General features: G+C 39.2%; 1 protein-coding gene across 1 annotated transcript in view; it reads right to left on the reverse strand.

Moving 5' to 3' along the window:
• Nucleotides 1-3089: 3089 nt before the first annotated feature.
• tbkbp1 (TBK1 binding protein 1) overlaps nt 3090-26481 on the reverse strand; it is a 92043-nt gene continuing 68651 nt past the window's right edge. The window contains exons 7-10 of the mRNA XM_084740209.1: nt 24875-24936; nt 11799-11914; nt 7242-8029; nt 3090-4549 (exon numbers count right to left, since the gene is read on the reverse strand). Coding sequence (XP_084596335.1) covers nt 4421-4549; nt 7242-8029; nt 11799-11914; nt 24875-24936 — 1095 coding nt within the window. The 3' untranslated portion in view covers nt 3090-4420. The remainder of the gene's footprint in view (nt 4550-7241; nt 8030-11798; nt 11915-24874; nt 24937-26481) is intronic.

Genomic DNA, 26481 nt, shown 5'->3' on the forward strand with positions numbered 1-26481 from the left:
GTGCATTTTCCTTTACCGATAGCTGAACTTGCTAACTATCCTATAATCATTGATAATTAATAAGATACAAAACACATTGTCTGGAGAAAAAAGGAGAGACTAAACCCCCACAAAGAGTGCCGGAATTTGAAGCAAATTTGACATAATGGCCAAACTGTGTAATGACAATGTTACTTGATGCACTGCAGAACACAAATAGTTTTTCCCATAGAGTTACATTGTGAAATAAGCAGCTTGAAAATGGAGGATACGTTTTTTTTTTTAGCATCACAACCCCCCCAAAATTACTAGTTTTAATATAAAGATTTGATCCATTTGGTCCAATAACATTTGGAAAGTCTTGCAGAGCTGCACGATTAAATCATTTTATCCCCATTCAAGTTAGCAGAGGGTGGAAGTTAGCTGCTTGGCTGAAGGAAGTCTCTGGTGCACGTTGCTCTATACATGGCAGAACATGGAAGCATATCTGGAAGATTATGTGTGGAAGTTGGCTTCACGTGCCACCAAGCAGCTCTCATAGGAATTAATGGAGGCCCACCTCCAATGCTGTATGCAGTAGGGCTGAGTATCAATACTCGATGCCTTTAAGGTACTAACCAAAATAATCCAGTACCAAGTAGTACCGAATCAGATTCTTTCCAGTTACAGTGGTTGGTAGATTTACTTGCCGGGGTAAAGCAAATCTGGGTACATATTGACTGGCCACCATTGACCAATGCAAGCCATTTTGTGACTACTGAACTTTAAGGGAACTGCAGGCCAGATAATCCAAAATGGCAGAAGCTATTGTAGCTTATTAGCTTTGTTGCACTGTCCAGTTTGATTCAACTTCCTCTGTCAGAGTACAACCTACTCTACAAAAGAGTAATTATGGGACTACAGTCAAAGGTCAACTGTCCTATGATTGTGACATAGCTAAGCTAATGAGCTAACAAGCTAGCTAACGGCTTGGAGAACTCTATTTTGTCTTTTAAGTGACTTTTTATTGAATAAAATTGTCTGTAATGGTGAACAAACAGCACAGCATGGAGAAGCTATTGTCACTGACTAGCGCTAGCCTGGCTGGCTAGCATGTTAGCTGGCCAGCACAGCAGTTAAGCATCTTGCCTGTCTTCTCTTTTAGCTATTAGCATCTTTCCCAGACTTCAGCAATTAACTAAGCGCAGCAGTAATAAACCAAAGTTATCCTTTAATCCACTGGAAAATTCAAATTCTTTAAACCTTCATAGGAAAGTCATAGCCTGGAACAAGCCTCCAGAGCTTGTAGAGATTCAGTGTGTTGCTCAAGAGCAGCTACTTCAGGTGGGTAGAAACCGACCCAAGGACTTGAAACCCGTGTCCTACATCATCCTGCTGCCACAATCACTGTATATGTGCTCTAATCTACCACATTTTATCTCTTCAGTAACTTCAAACCAGTTAAATGCATGGGTGGGTACGTGGGGACATCCCCACATTAGAAACTGCACATGTAACTGAAAACCTCAGATTAGCTGACATCAGTGTAACTTTGTGTATTTTTTTCCTTTTTTTTCAAAAAGAAGTTCAAGTCCCACAAGCAGATCTTGACTTAAGATTCCACTTGTGATAAAAACTAAAACCCACGTATCAAAAAAAGAGTGTTGTCAGTACTGAAACCCTGCAGAGATAACTATGCTGATTGGAGATGATGTTTCTGGTATCAGATCTCCGAGATAGAAAGTAAATACAGTACACTAAAAATCCTGCCACTTTTTCCTCAAAGCAGGTCAGAAGTCTCGATCTCATGCAGCCAGCTGTGTGTGTTCTTTTTTTCTTGTTTTGTTTTGTTTTTTGTTGGGTGGTCTGGGCAGTCGTGACATCAAACTGTTTTGAAGGTCAGATCTTTAGGAAGACCAGTGAGAATCCCAGTTGATAATTTAAAGTCTTTGTACAGAAAATATCCCATGCAGTGGGACTTTGATGTTCAACTCCTCTTATATATACAGCAGTGTGCAAGCACGTGGGAGACACACCATCATGAGACATGTGGTGCATTTACATTTGCAAAAATATATCTTCATATTTTTTTGCCTTACAGGTTGACAATATAAATAGTAAATTATACATGGAAAATATATATGGGGACTGAGAACGGATACATTGTATAAGCTATGCTAACTTAAAGTGCTAAGATACTTAGATTTTTTTTTTTTTTAACAGGCCGCAAGCATAAAGGTATATTCTGACAAAAAATTTCCCTCCACTCTTAGAGAAGACACATCAGCGCCCCGCCCTGCAGGGCATCATCGTAACTCTGTTTGGGTAAAACCGCCTCGGTCCAAACATACTTTCACATTCATATTCCCCAACTCTGTCAGTTTTGTCAGAAAATGAAATGTGAGACTGGAATGTTTTATACTCTCTTAACTGGCACGGCATACGTCATTGTTTTAGACCGGGTAGCACCAACAAAGATTAATTTAGTCTGTTGGTTCTAATCAGAGTTCAAAAGGTTTAAAATGAGTAAATCAAATTTAAGACTAAGCGGACCTCTGCTGCTCAGATCAAAACTAATCTCCATTTAACAAATCCAAGTTTTTTATGTAAACATAAATTATAGTTTAATCAATATTGAGTTGCTGGCTTACCCAAATTAAAATACATACATGAACAAATAAATAAATAAATAAATTCAAGTGCTGTTTGGATCTTGTAAGTATAAAAACTGGGGGAAACTGCTAACCTTCAGATGCCCTGTTTTTACTCAGAAAATGTTACATTGTTTGCTAGCTATGTAAAAAGTTTACAAAATGTTATATTGTTAATTAGCTAGCTAAAAAGTTAACAAAATGATCCATTGTTTTCTAGCTTGCTAAAACATCAACAAAACGTTCCATTGTTTGCAAGCCAGCTAAAAAAAAAAAATAACAAAACATTACACTGTTTTCCAGCCACCTAAAAAGTTAACAAAATGTTACATTATTTGGTAGCTTGCTAAAACATTAATAAAATGTCACAGTCTTTGCTAGCGAGCTAAAAAGTTTGACAAAACATTGCCTTGTTTGCTAGCTGGCGTAAAAGTTAACACAATGTTACATTATTTGGTAGCTAGATAAAAAGTTAAAATATTTCATGGTTTGCCAGCTAGCTCAAACATTAAGAAAATGTCACATGATTTGCTAGCTAGCTAAAACGTTAGTTAGCCTTCTCATGATGGCTCAGCAGAGAAGTCGTAATTTCCCCTCCTTGAAGAAAAACTTTTGCTGAATTAATGGAGCAATATGGCCAACTGACATAAGACTTTAAAATGGACAACAACAGTTGTTCTTAGACTGTTTTAATCAATCAAAAGTAGTGATAGAGAGAGGAGATGCATCATAAAACTCATTTGGGTTGAGTCTGCCCCTTAACTTTCTTCAAATAACTTGAGTAGTTTGTGGAATCCATCTGAGGCAGCAGTTTTAACAGTCAAAACTCCCAAAGTTTAAAGTTAATACTGCATCAGAATTAAATTTAATCTAGGTTTACAATATAAACTAAACTGAAGTTTAAAGAGATGTTTACATTTTAAGTTTGTTAATTTTAAAAAAGTTTGTTAATATAGCTCAAAGTTAAACCATCATTTAATGAGGTTTAAAAATTAATCCTTGTTGGTGCAACCCAGCCGTAGAGAAGTGAATGTGAACTGGCATCAAACCCTGATCGACAGTCAATCAGTCAGAATTCCTTCACAGTGTCATTAAACCCTTAGTTCAGCATCAAAAACTAAAAAACTTCACTTAAATGACTAATCAACATCCCACATGACTTCTGTCGGATCATTTCAATAAGCCAGCTTCTACCAGATCACTGTCCTTGGCACGTACTGCACAGAATCCTCTGCAAAATATTCTGTAGTGTGTGTGTGAGAGATAGAAAATGTCCAAGCAGGTGTACAGTATTTAAAGCTAAGTGGTGAGAGTAGTTTGTTTAAAAAAAGATGCCTCGGATCTCCCTGATCATTCACCGGTGAACACTGAAACTAACTTTTTGACATGCAGAGCCCCTGAACCTTCCAGCCTGCCTCTCGTACCTCGTCTTTGGCTTACTTTGCTAAATCAAAGTGTACTACACTGTGAAGCGAAAAACAACACGGCACCTGAAACTGTCTGAAACCACACAACAAGACTCATAACAAAACAGCAGCGACCAGAGCCATTGATTATACAGGCAGAGCTGTCTTCAAGGGGCGATCGGTGAAGGACTCTGCACGATCAGACGCCGACCCGTGTTTAAGCACTTTCAAAATAAAAACAGGCCCCCTGCGCCCATTTTGCGTCCCTACCTACAGATTATCGCACATAGCTGACTGGATCGCCTGTGATTCGACATGTGACTTTCCATTTGGCCGGGTCTGCCAATCTCTTACATAATCTATAAGAGGAGAGCGCAGATGTGTGCGGGCTGGTTGCCATGGCGATCAGATCTTGCTGTTCTCCAGGTGGGAGTCAATGTGCTTGATGAGGGCATCGTCAGGGTAACCGACGGGGAATATCAGCTGGCAGAGAGGGCAGCTTCGCATGTCGCTCTCCTCGGTCTCCATCCAGAGCTGCAGAGCAACACACACACAGACAGGTAGACACACACAGACAGGTACACACACAAACACACAATTAGACATCAGGATAAATCACATGAGGTCCTCAACTTACTCACTTCACCGGGTTGTACAGTATTAGTCATCCCGTGGGAGGCAACGAAATTGCATCACTCCTTGGTGAATGCTCACTTCAGACTTACACAACAGGGTTGTGTCGTGAAAGACCTCGACTGGTAGTAAAACCAGGTGGAAACTCTCATCCAGGTACTGATTCAGTTCAGTTTGGAGACGAGAAGGCTCAAGGAATAGTTCAACATCTTGGGAAATATGTTAGTTTGCTTTCTTTCCGAGAGTGAGATGAGAAGATCGATATCGGTTTCATGTCTGTGTGTTAATCACAGAGTTTATTTAAGAAAAACAATGTGTTTCCTGTGGAATTGCCCTCTAGAGCCGCGCATAAGTGTTTTCTGATCTGATGCCCATATCTGCAGGACAGCGTCATTTGTGTCAGTGCCAAAACTGTTGTAATCACTGTTACAAATATTTAGTATTTTCTAACCTTAAGCCTAAAGTTAAAGGAAAAATCTGTAATATATTTACTCTAATAAAACACAAAATGACCATGATGTGTCATCAAGGAAACATAAGTTGAAATACTGTCTTCATTTGACATGAATGCTACAACCAAACAAGCGTCTAACCCTAACCCTAAAAAAACCCTGTTTTTTATGTCTGTTTCACATCAATCAGAGCTCAAATTAATTCCAAAGTCTCAGAGCGGTGGGCTTTTGTTTTCAGGATGACGGGCTTAACTTTACATTGACAGGCAATTAACAGTTATAAACAGCTGATCAGCTTACAGTGGAGGACTCTTTGTTGGTTGTTTTTGTCAGTTTTTACAATGTGCACATCCTGTGCTCGGAAATCCTGCAGCCTGCCTGTCTCTGCTGTGTCTGTACATTAAACATGATTATAACCTATTTAATATGCAGTTTCAACTTGCTGTTAGGTTTACGAGCAAATACAACTTCTAACATTGAGATCCTGGTTGAGATGAAACAGTATGAAAATTTCATATAATGATTTTAGTAACCAAAGTTGTTCTAGTTATCATTATTGCTGTGGTGTTGTCAGAATTTGTTGAAAGTGTTCAAAAAGGGCTGATACACGCACTGGAATCATTTCACTAAGTTTTATTTTGAAAACCTCTCAGTTATTTGAAACGGCATCATGTTCTTTATGATTTTTTGATGCACGATTATCAAACATGGGCTTAATGCTAATTCAAATTTGAAATAATTATACTAATCATTGTATTTTTTTTGTGAAACCGATAATTGTTTTATCCCTAATTTCTAGTTTAGGTTAAAAATCACCTTCTGAAATGTTTTAACATGTATATAAATAGCTCTACATTGAATAATAATTTGCAGCTGATAAACTCAGTTATCTTGTTAAATCTTGAAATGACTTCTACTCCTTTTCCAGACTCTATAAATAAGTGCTGAACAACAGATGTTTCCTGTAAAGTGTGTGTTTCCACGTCATAGTTTTGCAAGTTGAATACGGGACCAGGATTGGACCAGGACCAGGTTAAATCATGCTTTCGGGCATGATTCTCTGAGAACAGAGAAACTCTGCACTTTCAGTATATGAATATGAAAACGGCCTTTTAGTTTCAAACTCTGTATGAACGTTGTTCTGTACACTGAAGCTCAAACATTCAGCTGTGGGAACAAGAAGAAAAACATATTTTTAAGTTGAGAGTAACTTCAAAATCCTTAGGGGTTAGGAAATGAGGTTAAAAGGTTAAAGGAAACAAACACTTGTCTCTCAATGAATGTCTTGATATCGCACTACTTCCTCCTTTGGTAGCAGTGAACAAAACTTATAATTCCCACGGCTTCTAGAGGGGTTTGTCACTTGAACGTAAAGGCATTTTCTGAAACAACTGATGCTGCATTTTTTTCTGCAAGGACAGTCTTGCTTAGCTTAAAGACTGAAAAGCACAGGGGAACAGAGAGCCTGGCTCTGTCACAAGTCTAAAAATACACCTACTGCACAGTAGCAAGACCTATAAATCTGTTAAATTTACATGATGTATCTTGTTTGTTTAAGTTAGAGTTAGACCAGTCATCCATATATTCTGTGGACTGCCAGATTTGGCGAGTGAGTACAAGTTTTGGTCTCTGTACAGGCAAGAAATAGTCCCAACTCTCACTAACTCTAAAAGCAGAATAGCTGTGTTTACATTTCTGCTCATGTACTGTACAGGTAAAAAAAACCACACACACAGGAGAGCATTAGAGATGCTGATGGTGTATAGCTGTGCATTTAGTATGGAGCTGGAGTCAAGATGTTTTAGCCTAGCTTAGCATAAAGAAACAGACTTTAGACTGTCAAACTTCTCATCTCACTCCCATGTTCTGCTGAACATTTACTGTAAAGGACCTAAGAATGAGGAAGAGACACAGTGAAGACAGAAGTCTTCAGATGATTTTGATATTCAGTGTGAAAAAGCTGCACAGTGGAAACTGTCTTGGGGCTAAACACATTGCTTTCTGTGAAGCAGCTCAGTAAGTTCAGTTGTGACAAAGTGACACAGGGTAAACTTTCACTGCAGCTTCATGGTTTCAAAATCACTCAGACGTCAAGCTGGTACACTCCAGTTTGACACATGAAAACACAAGTTTGAACTCACATTGATGGAGGGCCAGGACTGAGCGTGCTCCGCCGACATGTAGCCTGGCTGCGGGTGGCAGCTCAGGGTGTTAGGCCTCTGAGGGATGGGGAAGGCTGAGCAGGACGCCGGGCCTCTCATGACTCCACTGGGCACTGCGGCGGAGAGCACGCCCAGCGTACGTGGCGGGCTGATGGGATGCGGGCAGGTCCACTCCTCCTCATCTTCAGAGGACTGTGGAGGCTGGGGCGCCGGCGTGGTAGGAGGGGGCGGCTCAAAATGCAGGTGGGCCACCTCGGACAGTGGGAACGGCATCTCTCGTGAGTGGCGCAAGGAGCTCTCCCCAAGGCCACCGTCTCCTCCTGCGCTGCCTTGATGGGGAGACTGGGAACCTCTGTGCTGCAGTCCGCCATGAGGAGACCCCACGTGTTGGGGCTGCTGTTTTGAGTAGCTCTCAATGTAGGGCCGGGGCTTAGGCAGGGTGGAGACGGGGTCCAGGGAGAAGCGGGGCGGGCACTGGTAAGCTGAGGGGTCGGCGACCTCGGAGTAACTGCGGCGGCCCTGGAAGCTGGCCCGCAGGTGCTGGCTGGGCGGCCGGCAAGAGTAAGAGGCCGGTCCGTCGTTGACGTCCAGCAGGGGTGAGCGGCGGTGCATGTCAGGGGAGAGGCGCTGCAGCACCGGCGAGCGTCTCTGTTGGATCGGCGAGTGCTGTGGCGGAGGCGGGACTGGAGAATGGCGCTGTGAGATGGGTGAGTGGCGCTGGGATACCGGAGAGTGGCGCTGGTGGTGGATGGGAGAGTGACGCTGGACTGTTGGAACAAAACAAACAACATGTCAAAACACATCTGCCGGAAAGTCTGGCAACCTGTCACTGCACCGTATGGCCAATAGTATGTGGACACCCTAGTACATAAAGTTTCATGTACTTTTGTTCTGGCACTGTTCATCATGGTTTAAGGCAATAGTGTACTTCCAACATAGTGTTCTTTATCGGAGGCCCGTCCCTCCATCAACATGACAACACCTCCATACACAGAGCAAGCTCCATTAAGAAATCATTTTCCTGGTTTGCGTGTTGCCTATTTTTTTTCATGTGATGTGATAGAAAATATTCATTAAAGATAACAAAGATTGTTTCTGAACAAATATAAAGACACACAATACATTAAAACAGCTTAAAATGACTTAAAACAGGACTGAAAGAAATATTTAGTACATTGGTGTGATGTTCATGTTTCCACAAGAGAAAGAAACCATTTCCAGTACAAGCAGAAGAAAATGGTTCACCACTTCTCTTACTGACAATGAATTTGCTTCGTAGCATTTTTATCATAATACATTTCATGCACAACAGGTTTTTTTTTTCTTTTTTTTTTTTTTTTACAAGCTTCAGTTTCCGACAGACGATGCTCCAGATATTGAGTTAATAGAAATGCACATTATGTTCCTCTATGTATTCATAAAAAGATTGAGATCTGTACAGTTGTAGTGTTTCGTGTAATTATGAGACATGTTGATGAGTCAGTCACCACTTCAGCTCCACTTCCCATATCAAAGAGGAAACATCATTTGGCCGGTTGGTTGAGGTGTTAAAAGGGGAGGGGGTGTTTGTGCTCGAAAACACTCCCTGAGCCTCAGAATGAAGAGGAAACAGTCAGTTTATGCTCATTCTTATAGTGTAAAACACCCAGGAGAATTTTTATGGCTCTGCACAAATTCCCACTTCGCTGATTATTTCAACATTTCACGAGAAGTATTTGTTTTGTTGTTAAAGATAGCCGAGAGGCAATCACATCACTTGAGCGATCTTGTCACTAATTAAGCAGAGGTGCCATTCAAGTCACATTTTCTGCATTAATGTGACACGACGCGACCTCAGGGAAACGCCAAATGCAGTTTGGGGGTTTCTGTATTTTTCCCGTTGTTTCTCGTTGATTTACGCAAGCCGATTTTCCAGTTTGTGCGATCACAGTTCAGTCAGGGCAATGCCTGTGCTGCCTTTTGGTTTGTGGTGGGTAGTAGAAGCGCAGTCGTGAGACATTAGCTGTGTGTGAATGCGTGTGCAGGAAGAAAAAGGTGTTGCTTCTGTTTAGCACTTCAAAGTTTCTACTACTACTCTTTATAAGTGAGAAAACTGAGGCAACAAATCACGACTACAAGTTCCTTTTTTTCATGCCATCACAATGGCTCAGACAAAATATTAGAGATCTACAGTAATGTATTAATTGTATTTTATTTTAATTACATTTAATCTTACAAAGTACCAGCATTTCTCTCTCTAAAAAAAAGTATGTTAAATTTTATGCATGAATGTGATTGTCAATTGCATCATCCTCTTTCACCGAGCATCTCAGTGATAGAACGTTTAATTAAATACAGAACTTTAAAAAAACGAGGTACTTTTAGGCTACTTGAGTATTCCTGTTTCATGCTACTTTATTCTTCCACTTCACTACATATAAGAGTGAAATCTTGTAATTTATTTAATATTATTTAACTAACTATTGTTTGATAATCTAGCATACTTGATCTTACGTAGTATTTGGAAAATTATTTTCATCGCAAGTTAATTTTTTTTTTTTTTTATAACCAACCTGTTATCTTGAGAAAACAACAGGCTGTTTTCCTGTTATGTCTTTCTGTATATTGTGTATCAGAGATCAGGAGCACAGAGCTGCATGCTTTGCTGCGGACTGCAACAACTGATTGCATTGGGTCTTTTTACTAAATTCATAACATTCAAATAAGTCCTTGGCATTTATGGAGAGGAGCAGCCTGCCAGCAACTTCACAGGTCAGTGAGAGTTCTTGATAACTATCATGTGATCTGGAGGAAGCGCAAGTTGTTTTGTCATGATAAACTCTTGTTATCTTGAAAAATCGGCCTTTTTGTATTCTTGATAATGGAACAATTAACTCATGAAAGTAATAAAAGAATAACTGCAAATAACATGGACTCCCATCAGACTTCAGTCACAAATTTGATGACTTTAAACTTGACTTGACAAAACCAGATGACTCGGATTTGAGCCTTTTGACTTGAATACACCTGATACTTTACACCAAGTCCAAAGATTAAAGAACGTTATTCAAAAAGTGTGAATTAATGAATCAATTAATTTCCCTTCATTTCATGTAAACACACAATTCCCCCAAATCCCCAGATCCACTTTGTTTGAACCAGTTCAACAGCATGTAATCAAGTTACAGGAAAGAACCACGAAGAACCACTTTACTGAGCTCCAGATGGAAAAAACATACCAAAGGTAATTTTGTTCATAAACAAAAACTATGAGGTGGTCAACCGAACATGAATTGTAATATGCAAAACATGCAGATAAAAAATTAGGGGTGGAAACGCAACAACTTTGAGCTTCAAGGCTAATATTAATGTAGTCAGTGAGCAAATGCCAAACAAACTTAAAGCTACTGCAAGGATTTTTAAACTGGTTATGAAACAGTCTCACTATATTACTGATTCCTCTAATTGACCTGCATAAGTTAACGAGAACATCTGCAAGAGATCAGCTATTTCTACTGAGCTCATAATGGCTGTCATCGGGTCAGAGTCTCCTTGAAATCAAATGAAACGAGTCCGTGTTTACGTTTTCCAGGTCAAAGTTACAGTGACTTGTTTGTTAGGCAGTCAAAAAGTAGCAGGGGGAGATTGTCACTTAAATAATTTTATTTTTGATGATATTTTGTGGTCATTACGATGGAAGCACCACCACTTTAGGCCTCCAGAATCAACACAATATGAAGGTTCCTTGCAGTAACTTTAACAGCTTATTAGTGAGACTGGAAACTTACAATTACATTATGACATATTCAGGACTTGAACCTTAAACTTTAGGACCAGGACTATGTGTTTGCACAGGGCTCCCGAAGTGTAATGTAAGTCCATAGATCAGTAAGGAAGCTCTGTCTACATAATTCACATTAGCACATCTTGCGAAAATGCTATTTGCTAAAATACATATCTGGAATAAGTAACCCGATTTAGTTAAATTAGGAAATTGCATTATGAATGGATTTGATTGAACAGAAGAGGTGCTGGGCCTGTTGGATAACAAGTTTTCATCCATTTGTGCTCTGTTAATGTTTGAATCTGGTTCATTTATACACATTTGGTCGATGATGAGGAGCATCTTGAAGCAGGGGAGCTGCACTGTTTCCCATTTATCATCATTTTCTGTAGGTTTAAATCGCTGGGATCTATTTGAGATGTTTGATTTGACTTTGAGAGAAAAAATAATTTTTCACTGATTACTCTTTTCCTCTCAAATGGCACCAGATTGATGCATTCAAATGTTAAATGCATGCCCCCAGACCAGCGTAGAGGGTCTGAAGTCCCCCCACCATAGTTTTGCAAAATAAGGGCCCCCACACAACATTTTGCATAGGGTCCCCAACAAGCAGGGACTTGGGACTTCAGTGCAAAAACTTGAGACTGACTTGTGACTTGGTCCAACCTCTACCAGCACAGAGGATCTCAGCTTCCGTAGTATCACTCACTTTTACTCAAGTGACCCAGGATTTTTTATAAACAATATTTTATGTGTGTACTGTGGTTGCTAACCTGGACTAGCCTGCTCCTGCGAGGCTTTCCTCAGGATCTCCGTCTGCTTGGAGCTCAGTGCTTGGAGGCGTCCCAGCTCCTCTGTTAACTCTGTGTAGGCCAGAGCCAAGTTCACCCTGGAGGAAGCAGGAAGGGAGGCAATTATGTAATTATCATAATCATTGTCATTACACAATACGACAATGTTGGTGGAATATTAATGTGTTACAACAGCATAAGAATACAAACACTTTAATCTCTGTGTAATCATCAAAATGTACAGCGCTGATGGAAGTTAATCAAAGGCTTTTTTAAAATGATATAAGACATGCAACACACTGATCTTCATCTCCTCTGTAAAGTGATGAGCTCTGCAGCACTGACACAGATCAGGCCGACTAATTGAGAGGCTTACAGGCTTATATTTTTAGAGTGTAAGTCACAGCGCATAATTGAAGTGCATAAAATCACACCATTTCATGCAAGATGTGTCATGACTCTCTCAGGGGCCGTACTGACAGAGCAACTCTATTTCAAGAACCGTAAACAAGGATGGTTGGTTTACATGCTCCTGTGTCTTTTACCCATGGCAACAAGCTGACTTTGTCTCAACTCATTAGCTCGAAACTGATCTGAGTCCCACAACATGAATTACTGCGAGGCAACATTATACAAGTAGATATAAGGCATTATATCTTTAGCAGTTTAGAGGGGATAAAGAGTGAGGTTTATTGTATGTGGTTAAGAGAGAGATTCAGATTCAGCACGGGTTGCATTATGACATTTTGTTTAGATCGAAAGAGGCAGTAGTAGTCAGTCACTGGCAGTGCCAGCTGCCCTCAGATCTGATAACAGGCAGCTTATCTCAAATGTTGAACCATTTTTTTAGAAACTCTCCAGTCTTGACCTGAAATTACTCATCCCACCACCGGCGGTGGTAGATTAGCAAGATGTGCAAGATGTGAAACCTTGAAATCTAACTTGAAATCCGTTGAGATAATCATTTTATGCTGCCAGTGTGAGTAATTCCTCGTATCAACAACAGCCAGTTTTGATTATTTTATAAATGCAGCGACAAATGAACAAAATTACAGAGGATATCAAAGTCTGACCGCCTTTAAATTCAAATTGAGAACTTTTACGCTCTGCACTGCCTGCCGCTGAACCTGAATGTGATGGCTCAGATTTTTTTTTTGCGGGCTTGTATGAGGAACTTATCTATAGATGGTGGTTGGCACGCTCCCAATTTGGAGAGGCAGCAGGAGCACCGGTGTAGGAAGCTAAGCAATGTACAGCTGTGGACAGGGTCAGTAGTTAAACATATTTTGGCCAACAAAAACCCCACCAACACTAGCATTACTGCCCCGTAGTTGTACGCCTCCTCCAACCAATCAAGATGCAATTTACATCCATGTTCATCCAGACTCATATAACATATGAGTAACATACTACAAGGAAATGTCATATTTTGTTGATTTTGGAGGACCCTGTGGACAAAAGCAGTGGTGTTTCCACCGTCATAACCACAAAATATGACATTAAAAATAAATATCTAAAAAAAAAAAACCTCATCCTTCTTTCTTTTTACTGGCTAACATATGACTCACTGTAACTTTATCTTGGAAAATACATATAGAGGGATCAGTATTAAATTGTGACTGTTTCATAACCAGTCAAAAACTCCTTGTTGTAGCTTTAAACTTGATCACTTTATCATATTAGCCAGCGTATTAGCAGGTGTAAGCCTTGCGAGTTTGTGTTTGTACCTGCATGACCAACGGACCTCAAGCTTGTCCACTGTTAATCTTGCATATTACTGGACCGATCATCTTAATATTTTTTTGGTGCACGTTCATGACTGTGTGCTGAAGGACCTCTGCAATTCACAATATGTGAAAAATCTTGAAAAAAGGGCGTTAAACTTGATGTCTCCAGAGCTCCTTGAGGGAGTTGCTTCAAACTTGGCACGAATGACCATTTGACCACAAATTTTGGTTGTCAAAGGTCGCTTTAACCTCAAAAGATACGTTTTTGGCCAAACCTCAAGAATTCTTATAATAATTGAGACAATGACAAAATAAATAAAAATGTTGGCGATTACAAAGAGGTTACCACCAAATTGTCACCAGTTCATCCTTGAGTCCAAGGGGACATTTGTGCAGAATTTGAAGAAATTCCCTCAAGGTGCTCTTGAGATATCGTGTTCACAAGAACGGAAGCGACAACCTGAAAACTTAATGCCTCAGTTCACAGCTGCAGCACGGAGGCGTAAAACGATATCAGTTTGAGCGTACACCATATTTACAATTTTGCAACCACTTTAACTTGTTGTCAGCCTTTTCTCGAAGAACACAGGAGTTTCTGGACTAATGCTGCCTCAGATGGTTAGTTTGTGTTATTGTGCGACTTCCATGAATCCAAACTAACCCTTTAAAACACGGAGTTTAATAGTCTAATATCCTTTGGAAGTTTGTGCATTGCTGTTGCATTCATGAAATCAAAACTGGCTGGTGCAATACATTCTTGTCATTCGCAGCATAAAGTGATTATCTAAACAGATGTCAAGTTAGATCTCAAGGTTTCACATCTTGCACATCTCGCTAATCTACAACTGCAGTCACTGGAATGAGTAAATTTCAGGTCAAGGCTGAGGAGTTTATGATAAATTGGTTCGACATTTGAGATAAGCTGCCTGTTATCAGATTTGAGGGCAGCTGGCACTGGCAGTGACTAACTACTACTGCCTCTTTCGATCTAAACAAAACGCCATAATGCAACCCGTGCTGAATCTGAATCTCTCTCTTAACCACATACAATAAATATCACATGATGAACCATCCTGCCCTCCTATCCTGTATTCATGTCTTGTTCTTCGTGTTTTCATTTTCTTTAAACACATTTCTGTTCTTTTAATTTGCATCTTTTAATGCTGTTTTTCTTTATCTTTTAAAATGTTTCATGCATCATCATGAAGCAGTTTCAGTGTGAAATGTGCTACACTAAGAAACTTGCTTACCTCCAACAAAAAAGATCTGTCATCACTATTAACAGAGACGGGAAGTAACTAAGTACAAATACTGCCTGTACATTGCTTGAGTATTTCTTTTTCTGACAGTTTTTATTTTGACTCCCTACATTTTAACACAAATATCTGAACTTTCTGCTTCTTGCTTTAGTTTAGACGAAACCAATGTAAAAAGATGTAACAAGACAAAAACGACAGAAAAGACGTAATGAGACGAGAACGATGTTATGAGACATAACAAGATGGAAACAACAAAAGATGTACCAAGATGAACGAGACAAAAAGAAGAGAAAAGCTGTAGCAGGACATAACGAGTATCTGTACTTCTACTTGAGTGAAGGATCTGTACTTTTGCGACATCCGGTTATGACTGTTATTATTACTAACTTAATATCTATAGTCAGAAGTTCAAGGAAAAAAGGTCAAAAGTTGGCAAAATAACTTGAGCACCTGCTGCTGTTGACGAATGGAAACAAACAGACGAGAGACGAGCGTTTGATGCGCCCGGGTACCGGATTGTTGCCACACTCAGATCTGATAAAGCACCTCCGACAACCAATTAAACCACTTTGTTGATTGGAATGTGACTCAGCTCATTCCTGCACACAGATAGTGGCAGATAAAAAAGTGGTACACAACACATATGCACATCCTGGGGATTTCTTCTGTATAAATAGGAATAGATATTAATTCTCGCTGCAACGCCAGCACCAAGAGGAAAAAAGAAAAAAGAAACACTTATGTATCCTGCCTACACAGCAAATAAAACACACTGTCTGATTAAAAATACGTGCCCCAGCACACCCGCACACAAACTTAATTGAGTCTTTCCACTTGTGTGTGTAAGCCTGCTACTTGGGTATGTACTAGAGGAACACTGCATATTATCTTTGCACTAATTACAGCCTGTTTCCCCTCTGAAATATAGTCTCATCCCGCTCCTCTTTACATTTTACAGATATACACAAAGTGGTGCACTGAAAAACACGCTTGTCAACCGCAACACTATGTGCTGCTTCCCTGCATAATTTTTAACCCCACTGTAAAAATAAACTTATTTGTTCCAGTCTGACTTAAAATTTTAAGTTTACTGAGTTTGAAAAGACACATTGAAGTAATTTGTCGTGATTAAAAACAAATTAACTTATTTTAGTCAAATAAATTTTACATTAATTCAGTTGTACACAACAAAACGTGATGAATAATTTTAATATTTTAAGTTGAACCAACAACTCTTCAGTCACACTAACAACCATTACAGACAAATCAATCAAAATTTGCAATCAATGCACACTGGGAAATATGCTAATATGCTGATGATGAATTCATACACATCCATTCATTCAGCTCATCTCATTTCAAGTCAAAAGATTTAAGTGTCCTTAAAGAAAATACTAGAAATTAACTTAATAAGTTAAGTTTGTTTTAATCTTTAATATCGTAAAGCTAAGACTTTCTTGTCATCATGCTGTACGCTTGTGATGATGTCATGATGTGCTGTACAAAACGTGGCACAACATGCCGGAAGACCGCCCCAAAATGGCTGCACAGACATCATTGTTTGTCAGATCCGGTTTTAAGCGATCTAAAATAAAGACCATAATAACTAGAGCATTCTTTTTTCTTTTTTTTTTTTTGCAGCTCAAAGACTTCTGTTTCGCGTCATCATGTTGTACACTTGTGATCATTTTGTTACACTATCTGCAGCACAAAACATGGCACAACACGTCGAAGGATTTCCCCAAAATGGCCACAGAGAGATCATGAATTGCCAGATCCTGTTTTAATCGATCTAAAATAAAGGCTGTAATAACTGGAGCATTCATTTTTCTGACCTAGTTTAACAGGTGTTACACTGTATCTGGTTTCCTTCATGTGTGAATTTGTGTCAGACATTGCTCGCACAGTGGTGCGACCCATGAATCAACTGAGTCCATTTTATTTTCCACTTGCATACTGCCACTAGGACAGATAATCAGTCATTTCAGCAACGTGTCGTATCATTTGTACGCCGACGACATCAAGTTGTACGTTTCATTTCGACCTGATGAGCTTCAGAAGCTGTCTGTGCTGGCAAATTATTTTCTGCAGTTAAACGTGGACAAAACTGAAATCTTGACACCCTTCAGCCAAAGATCTGACAGAACAGCTGTACCCTATCCTCATCTTGCCCCTCTGGTCTGCGTGATCTTGGTGTAATTTCTGACCAATCTATGAGTTTCAACACTTAGATAAGGATGCTGACTTGATCATGTTTCTCTCATCTAAGGAGCAGAGCCAAACTTAGGTCAGTTGTGTCAAAAAATGAAATGAAGATGCTACATGCATTTATCTCATCACTTTTAGACTACTGCAATTATCTTTTCTTTGCTGCTGCTAGGCTCTGAACACAATCCACACATATTACGCCTATTTTAGCCCCTTTGCACCGTCTTCCTGTTAATTATAGAATTAATTTTAAAATGGTATTGCTCTGTTTTACAGCCTCTACATGGCCTTCCTCTACAGTACGTTATTGACATCCTACAACCCCAAACTACGAGCTGTCAGATCCTCCACTCAGACTCCTTTAACTGTTCATCAGACACATTTCACGACTCGGGGAGATCGTTCTTTCCAATCAGCAGCCCCAAACCTTCCAAACAAATAATAGTTCAATAAATAATATCTAGATCTTTGGACTGTACGGACGTTTTTAAAGGAGCTGGCTTTTTGTGAATCACATTATATTCTAAACTAGTGCTTTTATCTGCCCTCCCTGGCGTTTTATCTTAATTGTATTTATTTGAATTATCTTTTATCTTATTTCTTTGACTGTGAAGCACTTTGTGACTATTGTCTGTGAAAGGTGCGATATAAATAAACTTGCATGCTTTTAAATAATTCAGGAAATTACATCAGAAAAAGCAAAAATACCAGTATAGACACTGGGGAAATATTTCTATTGCAAATGAAACTATCAAAACACCTTTGCACACTGCTCATAAAAATGAGCACATCTCATATAACGAAACATGAATGTGGTTCAAATAACTCTGAAATATTTTGTTTATGTTTCTATTTATGACATAATTTTACCACTCTTGTCAATTAGAACATTTCATTGGCTTACTTAACCTTTTAGCTTAGGTTGCATAGATTTTAGGGATATGAACCATTTCAAATGACATCTCAGTAAGTAATAATACCTGTGTAGGCATTGGCAGAGTCTAAGGGGTTAAAACCAGGGTGCACTTATACAAGTTTATCCCCCGAAATTAATCTAAAATAAAATCAGGGACCCCATTTCAAGTAAGTTCACAATTTCAAAAAAAACCCTGAAACTCATAAGTCATAACCTCCACTGGTTAGCCCACCTAGTTTTCCACCCAGGCTGCTATGACTCAGACAGAGTGGGGTATCAAACCCCCTTTCATCCCCCCACCTCACAACAAACAACATCCATCTTTGTGGTACGAGTTGGTGGAACCTGGTACTGACACCAAAATGATTCACGGTCATATGTAGTAAAAATGCGCATGCTGCACATCTGAGGCTTTCGGTAAAAGCTTCCTGCAAAGATATAGATGCATTTAGTGTTTCAGTAGGAAAATAACAATCATTATGTTACTTACTGGCATGGTGGGTGGAGCATGCAGGATAATATTGATATCGCCAAAGCGCCCATTAAATGTAATTCCTTTCCTCACTACTCTCAGATGACTCTCAACACTGTCTGCACTGTCTGGGCTCTCGCTAAATACTGAATTTCTTCACAGATTTAATTTATGCACCTCTTCCTTTTTCACACGTGTGCTATCTCACGTTTCAATTTTGCTCGAGTGTTTTGACAAACTGTGTCAGAGACCCGGGTCAGGGTGCAACACCTCTCTCACTCATGGTGCCATGTAGTAAAGCAGATGTGTGAACACCTGCACTGGAGTGCATGCAGGCACAAACCTAACAGGGCTTCTATTTATCTGTGAAACTAGCAGGTCCCCTGTTTGTTTTTGTCTCTGTATGTCTAAAAATACTTTGCACATTTGCTTCACGTTGTTTCCTTTTTCTTTGCCTTAATGTGTGTAAGTGCACGCACATACTGTACAAAGTACCTTACAGTGCGTAGGAGGGGTGTGATAATGCCGATGCAGCATTGATGAAAGCTCCGCGCCACTGAATCGATCATGTACATAAGTATATATACTGTGTGTGTGAGTGTGCGTGTGTGTGTGTGTGTGTGTGTGTGTGTGTGTGTGTGTGTGTGTGTGTGTGTGTGTGTGGGAGATGAAGTGAAGAGAGTGTGGGCTGAAATCTGACCTTTGATCTGATCAGACATTTCAAAAGAGCGAGCCATCACTGCAGCTGCCTGTGAGATCTGAGCTCCTCTTTGTCGGCTATTAAACGCTCTTGTTCAAACCCCCCCGGAGCTGCTCACATTAACCACGTGGCCTTCGCGGAGAAACACTTAGAACACGCTGTGGTCAGTATGATGTGGCCGTTTTAATATTCAATAAAACTTTCTCTGAAGGTCTACAATACATTATAAGCACATTACTGACACATAATAGTGCATTTATAAGGCTTTACAAAACTCTTTATAAACATTTTTAATCATGCATGGCAATGTATAATACATCATGTTCACCGCTTATAATACTTTATTAATCTTTCTATAAGTTCAGCATTCATAATGCTTCATACCTCCATGCCAAGGTGAAGGCCATGTCTATAATGCATTGTAACTACATTCATACAACATTATAATGCATTTTTAAGGTTTTATACATGTTTTTAATCAGGCATGACAACTTACAACAACGTTTATGAGGAATTATAAATGGTTGACATATTGTCCTCAGTATTCATAATGCTTTGTGCCTTTATGCCGAAGTAACAACAGCGTAAAAGATGTCGATCATGGGTTACACAGCACATTATAACTGCCATAACTTTAGTCATAAAGCCACATACAGAACTTCTGTAACTTATAAACATATAAAGCTTTATGAATGCTGAACTTACAACATATTATGTCCACCGCTCATAATGCTTTATAAACCTGATTATAAGTTGCCATGCATGTTTATGAATATTTATAAAATCTCCACCACTTATAATATGTTATAAACCATGTTATAAGTTGCCATGCATGATTACAAGCATTTATAAAATCTCCACCACATATAATAAGATTTACAATGTATTATAAGTTGTCACGTATGATTATAAACATTTATTAAATCTCCATTACTTATAATACTTTATAAACCTTGTTAGAAATTGTTGTGCATGACTATGAATGTTTATAAAATCTCCGCCATTTACAACAACATCTGTAAAGTATTATAAGTTGTCATGCATGATTATGAGCATTTATAAAACTTCCACCACTTATAATACTTTATAAAACTTGTTAGAAGTTGGTGTGCCGGATTCTAAATATTGAAGCATTACGAAGGCATTATAATGTCTTATGTCTGCGCTTATAATGCATTATAGACATGAACTTAAGAGAAAGTGTTGCCGCGTATTCTTACAAACGTGTCGCTGTGTGGTTGTATTTTCTGGAACAAGTATATTCATGGTTCTTAAAAGAAACGTACAAACTGCATCATGTCTCTGCCCTCATGGGGTGGGGGGGGAGTATGAGGGGCTTTTCACACTCTGCAGTCCACACCCTGTCACACTCTGCTTCTGCTACATGCATGAAGCACTTTCAGCCAAACACAAAAAGGTGTCAAACTGTTCTCACACCAAACAGTCAGTGTGTTGAGCTTTGCTACCTGCTCACTTTAAGCGTTTTGTTTTGCTTTATTTTTGCGGTGGCTTCCAAGAGCTACACTTAATAGTTTGAAAAAAAAAACAGGCTCAATTAAATTTCTAAACATGTCATTACTTCATTGGTTGTTTTTTGAATTTCCAACAAGAAACTTGAAGTCCACTTCAACTCGAACTCATCATGTCGTGATTTATTGGAAACAGCTCTCACTTTCTGAAAGCTGAGGAGGGGGTTAGTCAGTAGCTGCGCATGCTGAAGTGTGGAGGACGGGGGGGTTGATGCCAGGTGGCTCCCAGCGTCTGCAGCAGTGTGGCTTGTGGTTGGCGAGGGAAGCTCAATCACGTATCATTAGTGACGTGTGAGGCACATGAAATTCCACAAATGTAGTCATGAAAGATGTGACGTGGTTGTATAGTTAGCCACAAACTGCGCAGTTTCTTACAAAACAAACAGGGTTTCTGCAGGTTCAAACAAATAAAATTGAGGACTTTTAAAGACCTTTTTGAATGCAATTTAAGACTGATTTGATACAGAGGCCATGAAGGAAAATCTGATTAACTGCTGGTGTGGTTTCATATAGTAACACCTCAATGTACAGTTTTATTGTTTAGAATTCATATCGTAGTAACACACTGTATGAAATGACTAACAAAATAGAATCTGAGAGACAGTACACTAATAAAACATAACAAGCCGTACTTTGTATCAAATCAGAAAAAAATAAAAATATGTTCTTTATTAGACATTAAACAAACACAACTATACCCCGAGTAGAGACAATTAGAGAATTAGAGCAAACAGAACTGTGCTGTAAACTAAAAAGTCTAATAAGGGTCTGACTGTGGCAAATAATACACTTTAGTTTACAGTACAGTTCTGTTGCAATGTGTCAACAATTACCCACAAATAAATCCTAATAAGGGTCTCATAAAGGGTCTAATACTGTGTAATAAAGAACATAATTATATTTTTTGTCAAATTTCATACAAAGTACACTTGCTACATTTTATTACTGTATAATTGTGTTTGTTAACTGACTAATAAAGAATATATTTAAATTTTTTGTCTAATTTAACACGAAATACAGCTTGTTATGGTACAACGAATTAAAGAGTGGACCCAAACATTTCACAAGATAGTTTCTGATATGTTCACGGACCTGTGTTTCTTTTTTTACAAGTCTTTTTTTTTAAGCGTTGAGTTTGACGTGATGCGCTAACATTAGCTTAGCTCATTATGTTAACACAACATTGAACCTGACTGACAAGTTTTTCTCAGAACTATATACTAATCCTCCATAAATATATATTTCTGGAGGATTTCTACTTGTTGTGTGAGAGCTCCAATTAGATCTGACTGGGCTGCAGAGTTTGCATTATTGGTTCCATGTTGGTTTTGTTTTGTAGCTGTTACAGACGGACCAGGACACATTTTTTACTGAAAAGTCTGACCTGTTAAACAACAATTTAACAATTGCACTTTTAAAATTGAGTACAGCAGTCCAAATAGCGAGCTGGAGTCATAGGCCGTATATTAAATGGGTTGAAACCTTATTTAATGTACAATCTATGGTTCTCCAGACTCGGGCAAGCTCAGGCAGGCTGCAGAAATACTGCAGGAGTGCAAGACAAGTGCAACTTTGTAATTTGACAATAACAAGCTACTTGTCCTCCACTGTAACCCAATTAGCTGTTTATAACTATCAGTTGTCTGTCGATGAAAAGTTAACACTCTGGAGTTTGAGTTCAGTGACTGTCTGCCAAACTACATTTACATATTGCTCAATTTAACCGTTATAAACATCTAATCCTTCTAAAAGATTAGTAACGATTTTTTTATGACTCATAAACAGATAGTTACTCATTTGTAGAACATTTGGCATTAATTTGAACTCTAACTATGTGAAATGGGCACCAAATACCACAAGCTACAGGCTGGAACATAAATTAATAGGAACACTGCAGCTGAAGTATTGCTGACAGAGAAACAAATATTTCAACTTAGTCTGTTTCCTTAATCTCTGATGACATATCATGGTAATTTTTTAAAATTTATTATGGTAAATATACACAGATTTCTCCTTTAAGAACTCATGAAAACCCTGGAAGGACAGGAAATAAGTGATGAAGAGGTGAAACATTACAAAAACAAGAATGTTTTGTGACTAATGGAAGATAAAAGTTGCCTGTATTTCACTCGAGAAGCCTTGGAAGCTTCACAGTCAAACTTGTTTACTGACAAAAGCCTCAATTTCAAATAACTTCCCCAAACAGACTCTCCTCCAGATTATGTATTACTGACGATTATTAGGGCAAAAGTGGCGTGTTAATATGCTCCACTAACAAACACATACAAGATCTTCCATAAATCTGTGCAGTTTACACTAAATGGGCCCAATTACAAGAAAAAGCACCAGGAAACGCAGTATAGAGTTTTCAGTGGGAGTGAGTGATATTGTTGAGTAAAACCAAAAGGTGACCAAGGTCTGGAAAAAACAGTAGGCTTCCACCACACACTCAGTCAAAAAAAATACGCTCTACACTGACACGCCGTTTACTTTCAGTTTTCTCCCCATCGAAACACTTCTGGGGTTTCATTGTGTGGGAGTCAGCTGCCCAACCTGCTGTGGTTTCTACTTTTTTTTTTTTTTATTCTATTTTTTTCTACCTGTAACACCTTGTAAACAGCCTGGCTGGGGGCAGTTTGACACCAACATGTGCTACTTTCCTTCCTCTCAGCACAAGTTAAGCACATCCCTGTCTTGTGTTGGCTGTAAGTGGCACAGAGACGAGTGCAGGATCTTCACAATGTTTCATGTGTGAGGAGATGAAAGACAGAACGCACAGAAAAGACGAGATGTCCAACAAACGCACAGAGACATGAGGAAATGGACAGACGGGTGTCCTTCACTGTGCTAACACTGCCCCCTACTGCTCACACTGATCCTGAGCAACAAACAGTGGAGCTACAGATGAATGCACATGTAGAACACACTCAAAAACAAGGGTTCCAAGACAGTTCTTCCTGAAGAGCTGAGGTTCTACCCAGAACCATCTGCTTCTGAAGAATCCTTTATTGAAGAAAAGGGTTTTGCCAGTTGTTCTTTGTCAGACTAAGGGTTGCATTAAGAACTATTTTCTTTCAGAGAACCTTTTTGGAGGAAACAGTTCCTCAAAGATTGTTGAAATCCTTGAAATCTTTTAACTATAATATAGAAGGGTTGATAGAACCTCGTGGGTGGGTTCTAGATAAAATCCTTGGAATGTAAAAAGGTTAATCTGTAGAACCCACTGAATGTGTGTGTTCTAGGTAAAACCTATGGAATATTAAAGGGTTCTCGGTAGAACCCCCTGAGTGTGTTCTAAATGAAACCCTTAAAATATGAAAAGGTTCTTGATAGAACCCTCTGAGTGTGTTCGAGATAAAAAAAAAAAACCTTGGAATATAAAAGGGTTCTTGACAGAACTTCATGGGTTGGGTCTAGATAAAATCTTTGGAATCTAAAAGGGTTCTCAATAGAAGTCCTTGTGTGTGGAATATAAAAAGGGTTCTGTACAGCCCCATGTATGGGTTCTAGATAAAACTGGTCTCAGTGAAACCCTTAGAATCTAAACACATTCTTGGAAGAACCCTCTGAGTTTGGTGTAGATAAAACTCTTGGAATTGAAAAAGGTTCTCAGTAGAACCTCATTTGTGGGATCTAGATGAAACCCTTGGAATATAAAATGGTTGTCAGTAGAACCCCCTGACTGTGTTCTTGATAAAACCCTTGATATATAAAAGGGTTCTCTGTAGAACCCCTGGGTGGATGCTTGTTAGCATCCTTGGAAGGTAGAATGGTTCTGGATAGATCCCCATTGAGAGTTCTGGGTGGAACCATTACACCATAGAAGTTCTAGGTATAACTCTTTATGTTGGTTTCAAGGTAAAACTCCCTGAAAGGGTTCCAAGTGGAACCAGGAACCAAGAAAGTTTCTCTTATGCCAAGAAGCTGAAGAAACCCTTTTTATGGTTCTAGTGAGCACTTATATGTCTTGTAGAGTTTATAGTAAATGCAGCTTGTGTGCAGAACCGATAGGACTCTCTGTTAATGTTGAGTTTGAACCCAGTGATGGAGAACTTGTCTGGGTTCTAACGAGGCCCCTGGTGGTCAACCTGAGCACATCACAGCAGGAGAATGAAGATACAGAAGAGTCAAACATTTCTCCTCTCCATCACTACCTTTACTCCTGCTCTCCTTCCATCGCTCCTTGTCTTATTTCCTCCCCTCCTTCCCTCCCTCCCTCCTCCCAGAGATCGGCTGTGGTCACTTACTGCTCGTCTCCCACCTTCTTTATCCACTCCACATCACACTGCTTGCACGGAGAAGTCATTTCCTGCCGAAGTAGAGCGTGAAATTAGATTAGCATGCAGGTGCTGGTAGAATATTGGACAAAATCTGACAGCATGAGCCGATCGAGACAACATGTTTGATGGCAACGTCGTCAGGAAGGAGGTGGTCGTGTGTGGAAACAGGTTCCAGTCACTGATCGTTTTCATTCATGTTGTGTGCGTGTTTGTGTGCGTATACATGTGCAACTTTGAGCTCTTATGTGTGTGGATCAAGTCAGTCAAAAGGCCCAAATCTTCAGCAGTATTTCTCCAACAAAGAGAGGAATTACTTTATCGGGCAGTTTCAGATTTTGTTCTTGTTTTAATGACTGCTAAAGAAGAACTTAAAGGGACAGTTCACCCCAAAATATGCACAATTATATACTGGAACTACTTTCTTTTAACCGGAAAGAAAGTAGTTCCTCCATGAAACGTCTCAGAACAAGGTCTGTTGATTATCTTGAGTGACTGGGTCATGATTTTTGGAAAGAAACACTATTTTTGAGTTCCATTATATTGGGGAAAAAGCAGACATCTTTATGGCTGACTGTTCTAATGGATAAATAGCACTGCAGGCCAGGGGGGAAATATATGTATGTATATTTGATTGTAGGGTGAACTGTCCCTTTAAGGAAGAGTTGGACATGATGAGTTATTATCGTTTTTTTTTTTAACTGAGACTGATTGATACCACTCTTTGTCAGTAGGATAAATATATGTGCACTGCCAGGGGCTGGTTAACTTAGCTTTACACAAAGATTTGTCACAGGCAGGCCTGCAAATAACATTTATTTTACTGTAAATTAATCTGCCAATTTTCTCAATTAATTGACTCATAAAAAATTGTGAAAATATTTCTCAAAGCCCAAGATGATGTCCTCAAATGTCTTGTTTTGTCCACAACTCAAAGATATTCAGTTTACTGTCAGAGAAGAGTAAGGAAACCAGAAAAGGTTAGTCGATTATCAAAATGGTTGGTGATTAATTTAATCATAGATACAAAATGAATTAATTAATTGGTAGCAACACTTCTACAGCTCAGTGATTACACACCTTTTATCTTGTTTGTTTTATCTATGCTAAAGTTGAAGCACAAAAACGTGAAGTTGTGGTTTTACAATTGGTTATGTGTTCTGTTACCTTTGCACAGAGCCAAGCCAGGTCTTCACCCCTGTTTCAAGTCTTTATGCTAAGCTAAGCTAGCCGGCTACTGGCTGTAGCTTCATATTTAACACAAAGCCATGAGAGTGGAATCAATCCTCACATCAAACTCGTGGCAAAAAGGGACAGTAAAGTAAAGTTGTGGGCTGAATCAAGGGCACAGATGTAATTTATGTGAATTATTAACATTAAAATAGTCTCTGCTCCTGGCAGTCCTTGAAGTCGTCAGATTAAACTCCAATTTTAAGACTCTTGTCTGATTCACTCTGATCTACAGGCACACTCAGCTCAAATGTCATTTCCTCTCTACTGTCATTAACTAACCTGTGATGAAGTGTTTGCCACAGAGGGACAGCTCTAAGACAGTGACGAAAGTGACAGGACAGATA

Source organism: Lutjanus erythropterus, chromosome 17 (genome assembly GCF_056507025.1).
Source record: "Lutjanus erythropterus isolate fLutEry1 chromosome 17, fLutEry1.hap2, whole genome shotgun sequence".
NCBI lineage: Eukaryota > Metazoa > Chordata > Actinopteri > Lutjaniformes > Lutjanidae > Lutjanus > Lutjanus erythropterus.